Raw genomic sequence first — 15,621 nt, forward strand, 5'->3', positions numbered from 1 at the left:
CATTCTCCGAAGCCGGGGAAGGGAAATGACATATGTCCGATTTAGGTGTCATAAAATATCGTTCGGGAGGTGTGACAGTAAAGGTAAAGTCGACAGTTTTGACCATTATGGAGTAATTTTGCCACGTCGTCTTGAATAAATGGATTTTTATTATTTTATATTCCATTTAGCACAAGTTATTTGTCATGACCATGCCATTTATTTAGCAACTGGGGAAAGTACTTGGGTAAAAAGAATATCCTGTAAAAATATTGAAGTAAAGAGACAGAAACAATGACATTTTGCCGCTCTCTTCGTCGCGTTTTCCTCATTGTGAATAGTTCCCCCTCGATGGGCTGACTGGTCCTTCTCAAGCCATTTATATAGCTATTGGGGAAAAATACTTGGATAAAAAGACTATCCTGTAAAAATATTGGAGTAGAGAGACTGAAACAATGACATTTTGCGGCTCTCTTCGTCTCGTTTTCCTCGTTCTGAACAATTCCCCCTCAATGGGCTGAATAGTAAAACCGATGAGCCCAGTCTACCGCTGACGTCATCCACCTGTTGGGGACGCTAAAGCCCTATAATGGTAGGCGTGGCTAACCGGCAGATTAAAAGACTAATTTCTCGTCATCTGCGCTTTGCTAAATTGTTGCATATAGTCGAATCGTCTCAAAATATGATTCTAATTCACATAATAATGCCATTTAAGACTTTTTTTCTGGTGTCGTATGCTCTTTAACACTCCATAATTACAGCGGTACCTCGGTATACGCACACTTTTGTAAACAAAATATTCAGTTTACAAAAGGTTTCGCTACATAATACGAAAAAATATTCAAACACAAAAGTAAAATACTACGTAATGTAAAATATGCAATCTTTTTGAGTGCGTTCAATGTATTTTTTCAGATTGAGCATTGGAAAGATACATATAAAACATGTTTTTTCACTTTTTTTCCCCCAAATTAAAAAAGTATACAATATATATATATATATATATATTTTTTTTTTTTTACAGAAATGCTTTGTAAGCACTTCAAATGTAATGATTATTAGTTTTAAACATGTTACCGTCCCACCGAATTATTTTTACACAAGAATAAAGTTGTAGAAAAATGCTTGGCTTTATTAAATGCTTCATTGAGCGAGTCCACTCACTTAACACAATGAGCTGCCACTGCAACTGTTTAACAAGTTAAACGATGATTGACGCATGTAGCGCTTTGAAGTTCGTGTCTCTGGCAAGATCAAACCCAAACATCTGTCAATCATCATTAACTTTAAAAAGCAACTCCAGTGCACTGCCTGACGAACAAAGAGCAGGGAGGGAGGGAGAGTGAGGTTACATGATCAGCTCGGGACAGCTCATCTGTATTTTTTTTTTTTTATCCCGCTATGGACTGAGGGCACGAAAGTTTGAAGCGCGAAGTAGCGAGTGATCACTGTATACAATTCTGATGAGGAAACATTACCTGGTTGGTGGACTGCTGATTCTTGAGTGTGTCACTGCTGTTGTCAAAATTGCTCTTCCACACCATCACCTGCAAGTCATTGTATCATTGTTACATCTTTTGCCAAAAGCAGCTTGTAAGTTTTCTTGTAAAGTTTCACTATTACAGTATTTTTTTTAAATAAGCATTTTCCCAGGCTAAATCAGATTCTCCCTATTTTATTATCACCTGATCATCAGAACCTCCTGAGGCAAAATATTCTCCTGTTCTGGAAAAGGCCACACAATTTACTGCACCCTGTGGAGAAATAGAGATGAGATCACATTGTATCTTAGTCTCAGCCAACGACTCCACTCCTAACTACTGCGCCTGTATGGTGGTAACAATAAAGAAAGCAGGGACATACACAGGTGGGCTGGTGGTCAAACTGATCAGAGCAAGCAATGATCACCTGGGGCTCACGACAAAGGAATTCAAAAGAAACAAACAAGGTGTGTGGAAGTCATAAAAAGGGAGCTGTACCCTATGCACAACTGACACCCAGACAGTCTGAGTTTTTTTTTTTTTTTTTGTGAGGAATACTTTCCCAGAAGCACCTGAGCGAAGCAGACAGTGTTACTATGACAACGCGACAACGTGACAGACAGTATGTTGTTTCTGCTCTGACTAATGCCTACTGCTAGACTGGCACTTGGCATGGCTAGACAAACAGATTACTGTACTTTTCGCAGGATAGGCATTCAACGATACATGCATTTTTCTCTTTATTCTAACCGGCACTCATACCATCTGCCAACTTATGCCCTAAACACAACTCCACATTTCATCTAAAAAAATGCACCACGTGTTATAATTCTCATGTACTATTGCTTCAGAAAAGTACTTGACATTAATCACTCATTTGAAACTTAAGAGAGTCTTCTTTCTTAGCTTTAAGTATTGTTTAAAACAATAGAAGTAGCACATATTAATATGCTTGTTGTACCACACACAAATGAAAACAGAGGACCGTACTACGGGATATTGTACATATACTGTAGTTTTCTCAGATGGAGGAGGAACCATCAAAAAGGGTGGTCACATATAACATCGAATACACTGAAACCTTATTATATTTATTTTCCCATAATAGGTCATTGAAATGGAATCAAGCGTCATACTGTCCAAAATAAAATTCATTTAATTTAAACTGTAATTCAATCCAATCTAAGCATTAAAGTCACAAATCTATCATTCATACACTTTTAACATACTTTTTCTGTTTTCTTTTTCAAAAGCGTGTTTGAAGGGAAAGATAACATCAAGTTTAAATGACCTTCGTGTAAGAGGCAGTTGTTTAAACTAGTACAACCTCAGTTCCACAAGAGTTGGGATATTGTATTAAACATAAATAATAACAGAATAAAATGATTTTCTAACCATGGTTAAACTATATTAACTCAGTCACTACCAAAAATGTATAACAATGTTGTTGAGTTATGAGCAACTGAACATCATAAAGAAAAAAAAAAACGAGTAGAAATTTTTTTGTCTTTGTGATGGAAGATGGGAATCTACCGTAATTTTTCACTATATTGCGCACCTGACAATAAGCCGCCACCCACCAAATTTGGCATGAAAACAGCATTTGTTAATAGACAAGCCGCACTGGACTATAAGCCGCAGCTGTCCTCACTGTATTCGAAGATATTAACACCAAAAGATATTAACCGGCGGCATCATATGACTATCATAATACCAAATGAACCACCGTGAAGCTTAGAACCAATTGGCCATCCTTTTCACTCGATTTCCGATCACGTGATCAGATCATCCCTAGTTTGGTGGTGAATGAATTATTTTATATTTGAAACATCTTAAATATTATCCACGCGATATTTCCATGTCTTTGTTATGATTTAATAGAAAATGTGAATTCTTAATACCTTTCAAGATATTAAAAAAAAAAGTCAATACATTTTCAGGGGTATTCCTGGGCGCATAAACCCTGCTGTCGAGATAGAAAACTTTGACATTCGTACATTCTCCAGTCTATTATCATATTGTACTGAGCAGCCTGGACTGAAGAAGTGTACACTTAACAGCCGACGGAATGGCTAATTGGCAGGAAACCAGGCCGGCAAGCCGCCTTGTTCCTTGAAAGCAGGCACAACCAGGATGCAGTGTGGGTGGCAAGTGTTCTCAGATAACAGTTTTTTTGTGTGTGTGTGTGTGTGTGTTTTTAAAAGGTAAACAACATTAAAATGATAAAACAAAACATACTGGTTCTTCTTGACAACTTTAAAACAATGTATTTTCTTAATCAAAAAAGGGCAGTGTCCTTTTAATTCAAAAGAACTCCACCATGCGCTCCTAGCTTCAACAGATTGGAATCAGTGCTGAGCCAAAAAGAACAATGAGATAATTGTCGAGTATGAGCATGAAATGACAACATCTGAGGTGTGACAAAGGGGGATATGATGTATTCTTGGTCAAGATCAGTGCAAAGAGTGGACTAGTGCCAAGTCAGCTATAAAGACATCCCACGCGGTACCTAAAGATGTGTTTGATCGATAGTTCCACTGGTTTTTCGGCCTGCCAGTCCTAAAAGTGAGACGATCAAAAGTGTAAAATCAGACAGGAGTTGTGTTGACCTTGGATTAAAGAAAGGAGCTGAAACAGAGGAGGAGGAAGGGGAGGAGAGAATCCACATGAACAGAGGAAAAAACACGGTCCTGTTTCGGAGATGAGTCATTATGAGTGGGCTGCTTGCCTGGCAAGTACTAAAATAACTCCACACAAATGGGGAAAAAAGTAAAATGAACATACTGTATACACACTTTCAAGGAAAAAAGCGTACAGGAAGTTGGCACGCAGAGTACAGAACAACGCTCATTACCACCTAAACTAGAGGTCAATTTGATAACAACGTATCCTCCAAAGAATTGCCTGCAGGCCTGTTACAACAAAGCTTTGACAATAATGATGGGACATTGTGATTTCATGGGAATGTGGTAGAAGTAACTTGAAAATGAACTCAACAGAAAATGTTTTCTGATTTTGTAGTCCTCCATGAAAGTAATTTTTTTCTGTGAAAAAAAATACTCTTAAATTGACGCACAAGGATCAATGGGTTTTACTGACATAACAATTGAAATGTAGACAATCTGGGATACTCGCTTTTGATTGATTAATTTGATTGTTTGTGTTGGCATGCCAATACTGTTTTAACCAATCAGCTTTATTTGTATAACACATTTAAAAGATTCACGAGGGAAGCCTAAGTGCTGCATATAATGCAGGAAGTACATAGAAAAGAAATACAAGTTAAAAGACAATCAGATTGCTGTGTGTAGATGCCATACTAGGCGAGTAATGTTTTAAAGGCCACAGAAAAGTACTGTGTTTTTAAAAACGAGAGTAAAAGTTTTTAAGAACGAGAGGAGACCTGTTTAATATTTAATGACTTTGTTGTTCGTCTGATGAGACAGTAACGAGATAAAAATGTTAGTTTCTGTCATATGTGATATATTCTTATTCTAAGTGTAGTATCATAGTAGCCTGCATCGTAGTAGTGTTTGGGTCGTGTCCCTCGTGTGATGTGCTGCCCCACACACACACACACACTCACTGGCAGCCTTCAAGCTAGGCTGGCTTGTTTTAAAACACGTGGTAAGATTTGTTTTCTTATCTTGACGTAGCGTTAGAATAGCATTCACGTTAGCATCAGCATTAACTTTAGCGTGGCAAGCATCCTCTTTAACGCTCTTTTTTTTTTTTTTTTTTTAATATACAGTTTGTGGCATCCAAGTGGGTGTAATTTATTAAAATAATGCTTTCCTGCCGAGTGTGTATTTTCAGGAAATTGACATCAACTTTGTAGATGCTACAATATGTGCTCATCTGTCATATTTTTTTGTTGTTGTAAAGCACCTTGAGGACCTTTTGTTTTTTTGTAAAGGGTAATACAAATAAATTTGATCTGAATGTTCATTCGAAATTGTTGGACACCTTTATTCATTTTTGGACAACAACTTTGAGTATTTGTCAACTAAAACTGATGTAAACTAGACAAAGACGAATACCTTCTGAAATGGCTAAAATATGTCTCCGACTAATAAGTATTTTCGTCCAAAAGACTAAGACAGAAATTAAAAGGGCTGCTAAAAACAACTTCACTGCCAGCTGATTCCAGATTGCTAATGCCAGGAAATACTACTCTTCATTTACGTTTTTTAACCATTTCAGTGTTTTTCAACCGGTGTGCACTAGTCACACTAGTGTGACGTGAGAGATCGTCAGGTGTGCAGCGAGAAATTATCCAATGTTGCAGTTATATATACATGTATATGTATTTTTTTTAAACGTCGTCGGGCGGAGATGCAGTAGGAAGGAATGAAGGGGTAGGTAGAAAGTTCTCGGTCGCGTACGGATGAGCGAGGTATTGCTTGTGTCGCGTTCAAGAACGGCTCAGATTTCTGGCCATCAGCAACTTTGCTATCTGCGACAATGTGGACCCTAGCACGTCTACTGCACATCATTTGTTTAGACTCGTTATGTGTCGATATACTCAAAAGTGTACTTTCTATTTTATCCATTAGTGACCACCGTCAATCCTCCAACCTGTGTTTTATTCCAACACATTGTTGAGGACAGCAAGGTGGCTAATGGCTAGAAATCCGAGCAGTTCTTGAAAGCGACACAAGCAGCTATCCAACAGTGCCATGGTGCCAAGTAAGTTTAAAAGTCATCTTCAAACGAAACACGCGTCGCTTCAAAACAAGTCGATGGACTATTTTGTTCGCCAAGTCGATGGACTATTTTGTTCGCCTTTGTGAAAACACAGAGAAACAGGCAACTTTTTTTCAGAAAAACCACAAAGTTAAATGGGAAAGCCCTCAAAGCCAGTTACCTTGTTGCTGAACTTGTTGCTAAATCCAAAAAGTTCCACAACGTGACAGAGACATTAATACTACCTGCCTGAAAAGTCATTGTCTGCGAGATGCTCGGCCCTGATGCGGTTAAAGACAAGTCCCCGTCTTATAATTCTGAGCTTTTTCAAGTGCAACTGCTATAAAAGAAAAATAAATAAAAACAGAGAAAGACTGAGAGCTGGTGAAGAATAAGCATATGGGCTTTGTGCACATCTAAACAGGCTCAAGTTTCACACTGAGTAAGTATGCATACTGAAAAATTATTTTATAATTAAATATACTGTAATAACTTTCAATATGAATAATAATTATTAATAAATAATAATAATTAAGATTCTTTCAGATAGTATGCACGATAAAGATGTTGTCTTTCCCTTTAAGACTTTTCAATTGAGAGAATTATTGAGTAGTCATCTTAATATTCACTGTTATTGTAAATCCTGGCACCAATACAGTAGCTAGGTCACAATATGTCTAGTGATGCCGTTTTGTAAAGTGTGCCCATTGTTGAATGCATATTAGTCAAGCAGTTTGCTGGACTGGCAAACACCTAAAACACCTCGAGGGGAGCCAAGCTCGTTCACCCACCCCATGAATAGCATTGGGCATCGAGCATCGATGGGAACTGAGACTAACATTCCGATTCTCCCAGAACCAGTCGAATTTTTTAATTTCAATTCCAAGTTTCGATGCCCTGACCGCCGGCCGGAAAAAAAGCTGCCGAACACCACGAAGAAGCCGCATTAAGGATGTGATTATGCACTGCAACTTGATTTCAACCATGAACACTGTGCAGCGGCGCTCAAACATTTGGCTTAACTTTACAAAAAAAAGACCAATCAGCTCAGTGCACCATTTGCAACACAACTATATCACGCAAAGGTGGCTGCACGACCAATATGATTAAACACCTCCGGCTTCATGGAATACAAGTGCCGAGTAGTGCATAGCATAGTATTTGACACGCCGTGCCAGTCCCGGTCCTCTAACCAGTCAGAACAATATATTACATCTGTCTTCTGCTGCCTCGACCCGACCCCGAATTAAGCGGTAGATGATGAATGGATGGCTGGAAGGAATAGAACGTCGGGCTAATGTAGCTATATAAGCAGCTACGTACTTAACGTAGTGTGCTGCGGCCTCCATTAAAATCAACAGTATTAAAAGCATCTTTTGTTTTCGAATCGGTTTTACAAATAAGAAAATCCTTATTATTTTGCCTCATCTACATAAAATTATAATCAACAAAAGAATTTGTACTAATACTTCATCGTAGCTCCCAGCTAAGGTACATGTAAATGCGCAGCTGCTCACTTACCCCTACGTAATATTTGCGACTTTTTCTCGTAGCAATAGTACGACTAATCTCGTAGTCCTTTTTTAAAATGTATTAATCTGACCTTAAACGTGCACCATTAAGATTTTCTTTCACGTACTTCACTACAGTGATACGTGACATTTATTTATCTACTCTGCTGTGAGCACCAGCCACCAGATGTTTTGTCTGAGGACCCTGCTGCATTGTGGTGGAACAAAAGACTGAACCTTCGCTGTCAGATCTCGCTTTCTCATATTTATGCGTTGAAGTTTCATCTACACCCAGTGAACATGTGTTCTCCAATGCAGGAGACACAGAACACTCATGCTTACTGCCTGAGAAGGAAGATATGATGATTTTCCTCAACAAAAATTGTTTCTGATTTTATACTGTACCCACTTCTAATCTGGACTGGGTTTACTTGTTTTTTTGTTTGTTTGATATTCTGCACCAGGTTAGCCCATTGGTGGGGGCTCAATAACATGTAAAAATCCCTGCAGCATAATACACTCTAAAACAGACATGTCCAAAGTGCGGCCCGGGGCCAAATGCGGCCCGTGGTCAAATTTCATCCGGCCCCCAGCCTCTGTCATAAGATCAATAACGCCTGGCCAGCACACAGACTTAATAAATTGGTCAGCAGTACTGCTACCAGCATATGAAGTAGTTTACACATTAAATCAGCCATGTCCAAAGTGCGGCCCGGGGGCCAAATGCGGCCCATGGTCAAATTTCCTCCGGCCCTCAGCCTCTGTCATAGATCAATAATGTCTGGCCCGCACAGCGACTTAATAAATTGGTCAACAGTACTGCAACCAGAAAATGAAGTAGCTTACACACTAAATGCTGCTCCTCATTTACCCACTAAAAAGCAGCTGTACTCTAAGCAACATTACCCCGTGTGACCCTTGACTTCCCAATTTTCTAAAATGCCGACAATCAACAACAAAAAAAAGGAAGTTGACTGCGACGGCAAACGCTTCAAGGATAGGTGGAAATCAGACTATTTTTTCACTAAAATACGCAACATTTGTGTCTGCCTCATTTGCAAAGAGATAGTCGCTGTTTTTAGAGAGTTCAATGTGAGGCGATATTAGCAAACAAGACACGCTGACATGTACGACAAGATTACAGGGAAAATACGCAGCGAGAAATTGAAGCAACTTGAACCTAGTTTAATTTCACAGCAGCAGTATTTTGCAAGAGCCCAAAAGTCGAAAGAGAACGCCACAAAGGCTAGTTGCGAGATTGTTAAAATTATTAAGAACAATTATAAAGCAAATGTGACACACAGAATGGCTTGCTAAAATTTGCTTAAATATATTGTTCTACGTAAAGGACGTCAGCCAAGGTCGGCCCCCCACATTTTTACCACACCAAATCTGGCCCCCTTTGCAAAAACTTTGGACACTTCTGCTCTAAAACATAGGTAAAACAATATGAGTAAATGTTTTCTCAGTGAGCTTTTGAAAAAAAAAAAATCTTTGTTAAAGTGCACTCCTGTGGAAAGAAACATCATATTCATATCATATATTCAAGTTCAATTTCATAGCAAGGTTACTTAAAAGTTCATATAATTTAAAAATACTCAAGAAATTAATAGAAACTATACAATTTTTTTTTTGACCCCTCAGAATCAAGGATCGTTTGGAACCGGAATCGAAACGTAGAATCGGAACCGTTGAAATTCAAACGATGCAGAACCCTACCCATGAAGCTACCAGTGAATGGGATACCATCTGTGTCCTAAGACCTAGGGCGATCCCCCAAGATGCCCTGACCTGGCACCACCATGTCCAACACCTACAACCACAGGCCATCACTTGCACACCACCGCTCTCAAATGGCTGCTCAACACAGGAGTGGTCCAAATCCAAGAGAGCGACAGTCTACCTACCTCCACCAGAGTGAGAAACATGCCGACCATAGTTTAGAGCAGAACAGGACGCAGACAAAGGTGGGCACTGAAAGGTGAAAGGGTTCCGTTGCAGGATCAAGGGAGCAACACCCAACCACCACCACCCTCATCTCCTGCACACCTCCAAGTACCCAAGTTTGAAAATCAGTGGAGTCATGGCAGACCTTCATTTATCCATATATAGTGAAACGTTCATTTGAGGAGTTAACTGACAGGGAACTTTACTTTCAAAAAAAGATTATTTATTTATTTAAATGAGTTCACGTTAGATTAATTTAGCATTTTGGTTAAAAATTGAAGTCATTCATATTAGATCAATGCAGCCCTAACTACAATCAGAACCTTTTCATAGATTAATATTTTTTAGAAAGCATACAAACAGATAATCTCAGTGTGTCATATCAGAGGCATGTATCAAATTTGTACCTCTTTTATCATTTCTGAAGAAGCCCTCCGAAAAACGGTTGGTTACCCCTGACTTAAGTGTCTGTTTCTCTTAAGTACAGCATTTTTAGCTTAACTCTAAATTAGTCCAGAATTTGAAGTTTTGTTTGTCGTGGGTGTGTATTGTACCTGGTGTCCATGCAGTGTGAACAACAGTTTTCCCTCCACAAGATCCAGTATCTTCGTTGTGGAATCGTTGGACCCAGTCAAGAGGTAATGACCAGATGGATGGAAAGACAAACTGTTCACAAAACCACTGTGGACTGAAGAGAACACACTTATAAACAAATGTAAAACTAACGTATGAGGTACATGTACATTTAAAAACCCAGTAAATCGTGTGTAAATGCAACTGAATAAGCCAGCCAGCCAGACAACACAAGAACAGCAGTTGTAATTAACCTACATGTATAACTGCAAGCAAACCTGTACGTAATTGATTTTTGCAGAATTGCCTGTTTTCTCGTCTTCCACCATTGTGTAACAAGCTCCTTGCACTTTGACTTAGAGCTGGCTCAACGTGATGTTTACGTTCTAACAAACGATGACGTCAAGCTTTGATGATCACATTTGATTCATGATGGCATCTACTGTAGTGAGTGGATTCTTGACAGAGCAAAGAAGCTTTTCCACGGAGCCGAAGCGCCCTCTGCTGGCTAGACAATGATAGCGCACAGCAAAAAGGCTGTCCTCAACTGAACTCACAAGCTACATCAGCACATCCACATTGTAATGACCAAAACATGAACTGTATCACAGGTTCTTCACTTCTTATGGTTCAGTTTTAACCTCTTAAATGTGAGGCATACATTTTTGAAGGAGCACTTGTCTTGGCTCTTATTACAAGTGATGTACCTTAGGTTGTGGCTGCTAAACATACATAAAGAACACAGGTATCAGAAACCTCCAAACACATACTTTACTCTTAAAATGAATAAAGTCAACAGGAAATAATGTAGAAGGAATGTATTTATCCCATGCCATCATCTACATGGAATATTCTAAAAACCATTTTAGCACGCTTGCCAGTTACAGAAGCAGTGGTGTTCCGTTGGTGCCTTCAGAGCCTTCTCTGCTGACTCAAACACTATCATAATGCACTGAGCACCTTAAAGTGTGTACGACAGGAGAAAAAAAGTCTTAAATGGGATTATTATGTGAATTAGAATCATATTTTGAGACGATTCGACTATATACAACAATTTAGCAAAGCACAGATGACAAGAAATTAGTCTTTTAATTTGCCGGTTAGCCACGCCTACCATTATAGTATTATAATACAGGTGGATGACGTCAGCGAGGTCACGATGTCATCTGATTTATTATGCAGCCCATTGAGGGGGAATAATTCACAATGAGGAAAATGCGACGAAGATAGCCGCAAAATGTCATTTTTTCAGTATCTCTACTCCAATATTTTTACAAGATATTCTTTTTATCCAAGTATTTTTCCCCAATAGCTAAATAAATGGCTTGAGAAGGACGAGTCAGCCCGTTGAGGGGGAATTATTCAGAACGAGGAAAAACATGATGAAGAGAGCCGCAAAATGTCTTTGTTTCAGTATCTCTACTCCAATATTTTTACAGGATATTATTTTTATCCAAGTATTTTTCCCGAATAGCTAAATAAATGGCATGGTCATGACAAATAACAGTCTTGTGCTAAATGGAATATGAAATAATAAAACTGCATTTATTCAAGACGACATGGCAAAATTTCTCCATAATGGTCAAAACTGTCGACTTCAACTTTACTGTCGCACCTCTCGAATGATAGTTTATACCACCTAAATCGGGCTCATGTCAGTTCCCTTCCCTGGCTTCGGAGAATAAACAAACCAAGAGGCGTGACAACTAACCGACATGCTAACCCGAACCTAGTGACGTTTCAAAGTCTTCGAAGCAGAAAATCACACATAACTAGCCCGGATCATTTCACATGACGACTGGGTTGTCGATTGTCTTCACCGATCGGCAAACCGCCCGGCGGAGAGCAATTTACAGCTCGTTTCCCTGCTTCTACGGACAGGAGAGCTCGCCGGGGAAGCAGCTGGACAATGACCGCTGAACAAACCGGCCGACGTCGGAGGAGCATGTAGCGGCCAAATGGTCAACACTAGAGCTGGGAATCTTTGGGCACCTAACGATTCGATTACGATTACGATTCAGAGGCTCCGATTCGATTATAAAACGATTATTGATGCACCCCCCTCCTTTTTTTTTTTTTTTTTTTTTTAAATAAAGTTTTGTACTTTAGTTCCAAAATTGTTCAAAAATACTCTCAGGCTAAACCAAACTACTATTTCAGTATCAAGTTAACATATAGCAGTAAACAAATATACAAAAATAACATTAAATAAAAAAACTCCAGTCCCCATTCTGTATCAGCAGCTTTAAACTACATTCAATTAATTTAATGTTGTGAATCAACGGTTAAAATTGTTAAAATTGCTCCCGTTATTCCATAATTTCCCTTTTGTCTACTTTTGACATGTGAAAGTTTTAAAACTATTTTAAAGATAGATTCAAGTCAATATTTTACCGATTTAGGAGTATTTTAGATAAAAAGTTAATTAGGTTTGCTTGGAAGGTTCGCTACAACAGCATTGCAGGGAAGTTTACTGCTTTAAGATGGCGGCCGTTTACTAACGCCCGCATCTAGCTTTTTGCAGATGTGCAGCTACCGCTACCGAGTCTATAATCCATCTTGTCCTATATAAATGATATCTACCGTAACATTATGTAGCTTAGCTTTACTTGTAGCAGCTTTTCGGCAGCAGGCAGGTATGTTGTTGTGTTTTTTTATCTCGTGGCATGAGTTGAGCTAGAGCCGTGAGTTGAGCGTTGGCATTACCCGAGGGGCCGGTTAATGAGAAGCATAATGTTTAGCTACTCCCGCTCCGTTCCGTCCCGAAGCCCGCGCGGCGCGCTGAGTGTGTTGTACTTCCGCTTTACTTGGCATATTTCAATAATCGGAATTTGGATGTTTGTGAATCGTTCTCGAATCTTCCACGGCCGAATCGCGAATAATCTAAGAATCGGAAATTTTGCACACCTCTAGTCAACACCAATATGGTAAAATAATGCCTTACTACACCGCGAAGTCGTAAACAGCCAGAGAGAGTCATAGGCGAGCGGCTGCAGTTGTTGTGCAGCTAACATGTGCAGCTAATGTGTATGAGGAGAGCTTTTTACGTTCCCATCCATGATCAAACGTAAGTAGTCCTTTATTTTAAAAAGTTTGTAGTGTTTGCTTTGTAATCGCTGTATTCGCGGCTATTTTTAACTCAAAGTTGCAAGTTCTGATCGGTCGGAAAATCTGACAGAACACCGGGCACATGAAGAGGGGAAAAAGCCGAGTATAGTGCTCTCCCGGCGGGGGGATGTGCGACAAGCCACCTGTCGTCGGCCGAGGGGGCAAGGAACAGGTCAGCCACAACATGAAAGCTACCTACATATTAAAATGATCCTAGTATTTGACATAATACAAAACACAATGTTTACTCACTGGTAAGTCCAATGGTCCCACAGTAGTGGGGCTTGTTTTGGCCAATATCCACTGGTGAATGGGAACCTTTTGAAACCCCAAAAAGGCACACACGCCTGTCCCTCGTGCAGCAAGATTTTTCTGCAGCCGTTTGGCTGGCGTGATGCGAAAAATAAACGTATTAATCTGCAAAATCAGCTGAATTCTTAGTCCTTCTCATACAACAGTACGGCTGTATAGTGAAGACTTTTTCCCGTACACGTCACAGCACCCTCTTTCTCAACTCGAGACTGTTGCCAGAAGTTACTCATTTTCATGGCGCGGGATTCAAACAACTAAATAAATATAGCGATCGCTTCCACACACATCCAAGGGGTCCATTTCATTCAGGAGCATAAAATACCACGTGTATTATGAGTGCTTGACATGCTTTTTCGTGGCACAGGCAATTCAAGGCTTTCACAACTGATGAAGTTAGATTAATTTCTCTCTACAATAGGTTAAAAGAATAGGAAAGCTTTGGATCACGTGCACCCTAACTGAAAGAATCGTGATTAACAATTCAAGAAAAAAGGCAAAAGTCATTTTTTGATGTTTAACACAACATCAATAAAACCCAATATTTTGAGGAATTACACCAAATTGCTAAGAGCAGACATTTATAAATATGAGTATTGTTTTAGCCAATTAAATGCAAGTATTTTGGATAGTCCGTCATTGCTCATGACATCGGTTATACCCAAAATTTCCGAGGCAGTTGTAATATGTTGTAGTCGTATATAAGGTATGTATTGTATTTTCTGCACTATAAGGCACATCGGAGAATCAGGCACACCTACTATGAATAGCCTATTTTGAAATTGTTTTCATATATAGGGCACACCACATTATAAGGCGCAGTAGTAGTATTAATAGTAGTAGTGGTGGTAGTTGGGGTTGCGTTATACATCCACTAGATGGTGCTGCACTAAAGGGCATGTTATGCCATTGTGACATCTCCAAAAGTATTTTGTTGGGATATTGAAATGTTTTTTAATTCTAATATTTAATTTTGTCGTTTTGTCATGCTAGGGAAAACAGTAAAAGTACTGTTCGCTGTTTGGCGAAATGGACACTCGGGGCAGCATTTATCAGCGAGTCACGGAGGACATTGGGCCAAAAACAACGGTCGAACTCATAATCCATATGAATGGAGAAAGAGACACACACCTTCCATGTCACTGATTTAATGTGCCGTTTTTCCAAACTACACCAGGTTCGTGTCCATTTCTTTAATGACTACTCAAGGTTGTAACAAGGACGATGTGTGAGTGTTGGGCTTTAAGTAGTTATTTTCGTTTTAACATGGTTTTGACCACCCCTGTACAATGCTTGTTAGCACAGCAATCCATGAGGAAACGGCCGTTACCCTCATAAAGTTGTATTATTTATTTAGTATCCTTTTGGCTCCTTGGCATTTGCGGGCTTATTTTAATTTATACAGTCACCTGAAACATTGGGAAAGTAGTATAGTCCCTTGTAGCAGTGTAGCAAGCTAACGGTGGTGCTAACGCTAATAGCAAGCTGTGGCCTGTAGTACTACAGTATTGAAAGAACGTAGTATAACTGAGACGCGAGACGGTCGCCATGTTACATGATGTGTGTCCATTGATTGTAACTATTTGTGTATGTAAATAGTTTTGAACTGCAAGAGACTTAAGTCTGTCATCAAGTGTCTACTTAGATATGTATTAAGATTTTATTTTTATGAAAAGTCAAAATATGGAAATGTTACATATAGAATGTTTTGTGAATAAAGATGGCATAATTCAGTTGTAAAACAGATGTGAAATGTTTAATTGGTAAGAAATGACATGCACAAGAATGCAAGTAAAGAAGCATTGATTTATTTCTTAATATTGAAAGGATTATTTAATGATATAAAGAAAATGGTCACTGCAGTAGAATTGTCATAAATTGTTTCTTAATAAAGATAATCCAAATGAATGGAGAATGAGACACACGCCTTCCAAGTCCCTGATTTAATGAGCCGTTTTTCCAAACTTCACTAGGATTATCAACTATAATCTGCCAGTGGGGGCCCAGCTGGTACCTGCTACACCATG

At 39.1% G+C, this 15,621-nt stretch overlaps 1 protein-coding gene across 2 annotated transcripts in view; it reads right to left on the reverse strand.

Moving 5' to 3' along the window:
• The window catches only part of poc1a (POC1 centriolar protein A), a 77,699-nt gene that overhangs the window by 50,476 nt on the left and 11,602 nt on the right, over nt 1-15,621 (reverse strand). For both annotated transcript variants that reach the window (XM_057845324.1, XM_057845325.1), the window contains exons 7-9: nt 10,159-10,292; nt 1,665-1,733; nt 1,458-1,526 (exon numbers count right to left, since the gene is read on the reverse strand). In XM_057845324.1, coding sequence (XP_057701307.1) covers nt 1,458-1,526; nt 1,665-1,733; nt 10,159-10,292 — 272 coding nt within the window. The remainder of the gene's footprint in view (nt 1-1,457; nt 1,527-1,664; nt 1,734-10,158; nt 10,293-15,621) is intronic.

The sequence above is a fragment of the Corythoichthys intestinalis genome, chromosome 9 (genome assembly GCF_030265065.1).
Source record: "Corythoichthys intestinalis isolate RoL2023-P3 chromosome 9, ASM3026506v1, whole genome shotgun sequence".
In the NCBI taxonomy this organism is placed as follows: Eukaryota; Metazoa; Chordata; class Actinopteri; order Syngnathiformes; family Syngnathidae; genus Corythoichthys; species Corythoichthys intestinalis.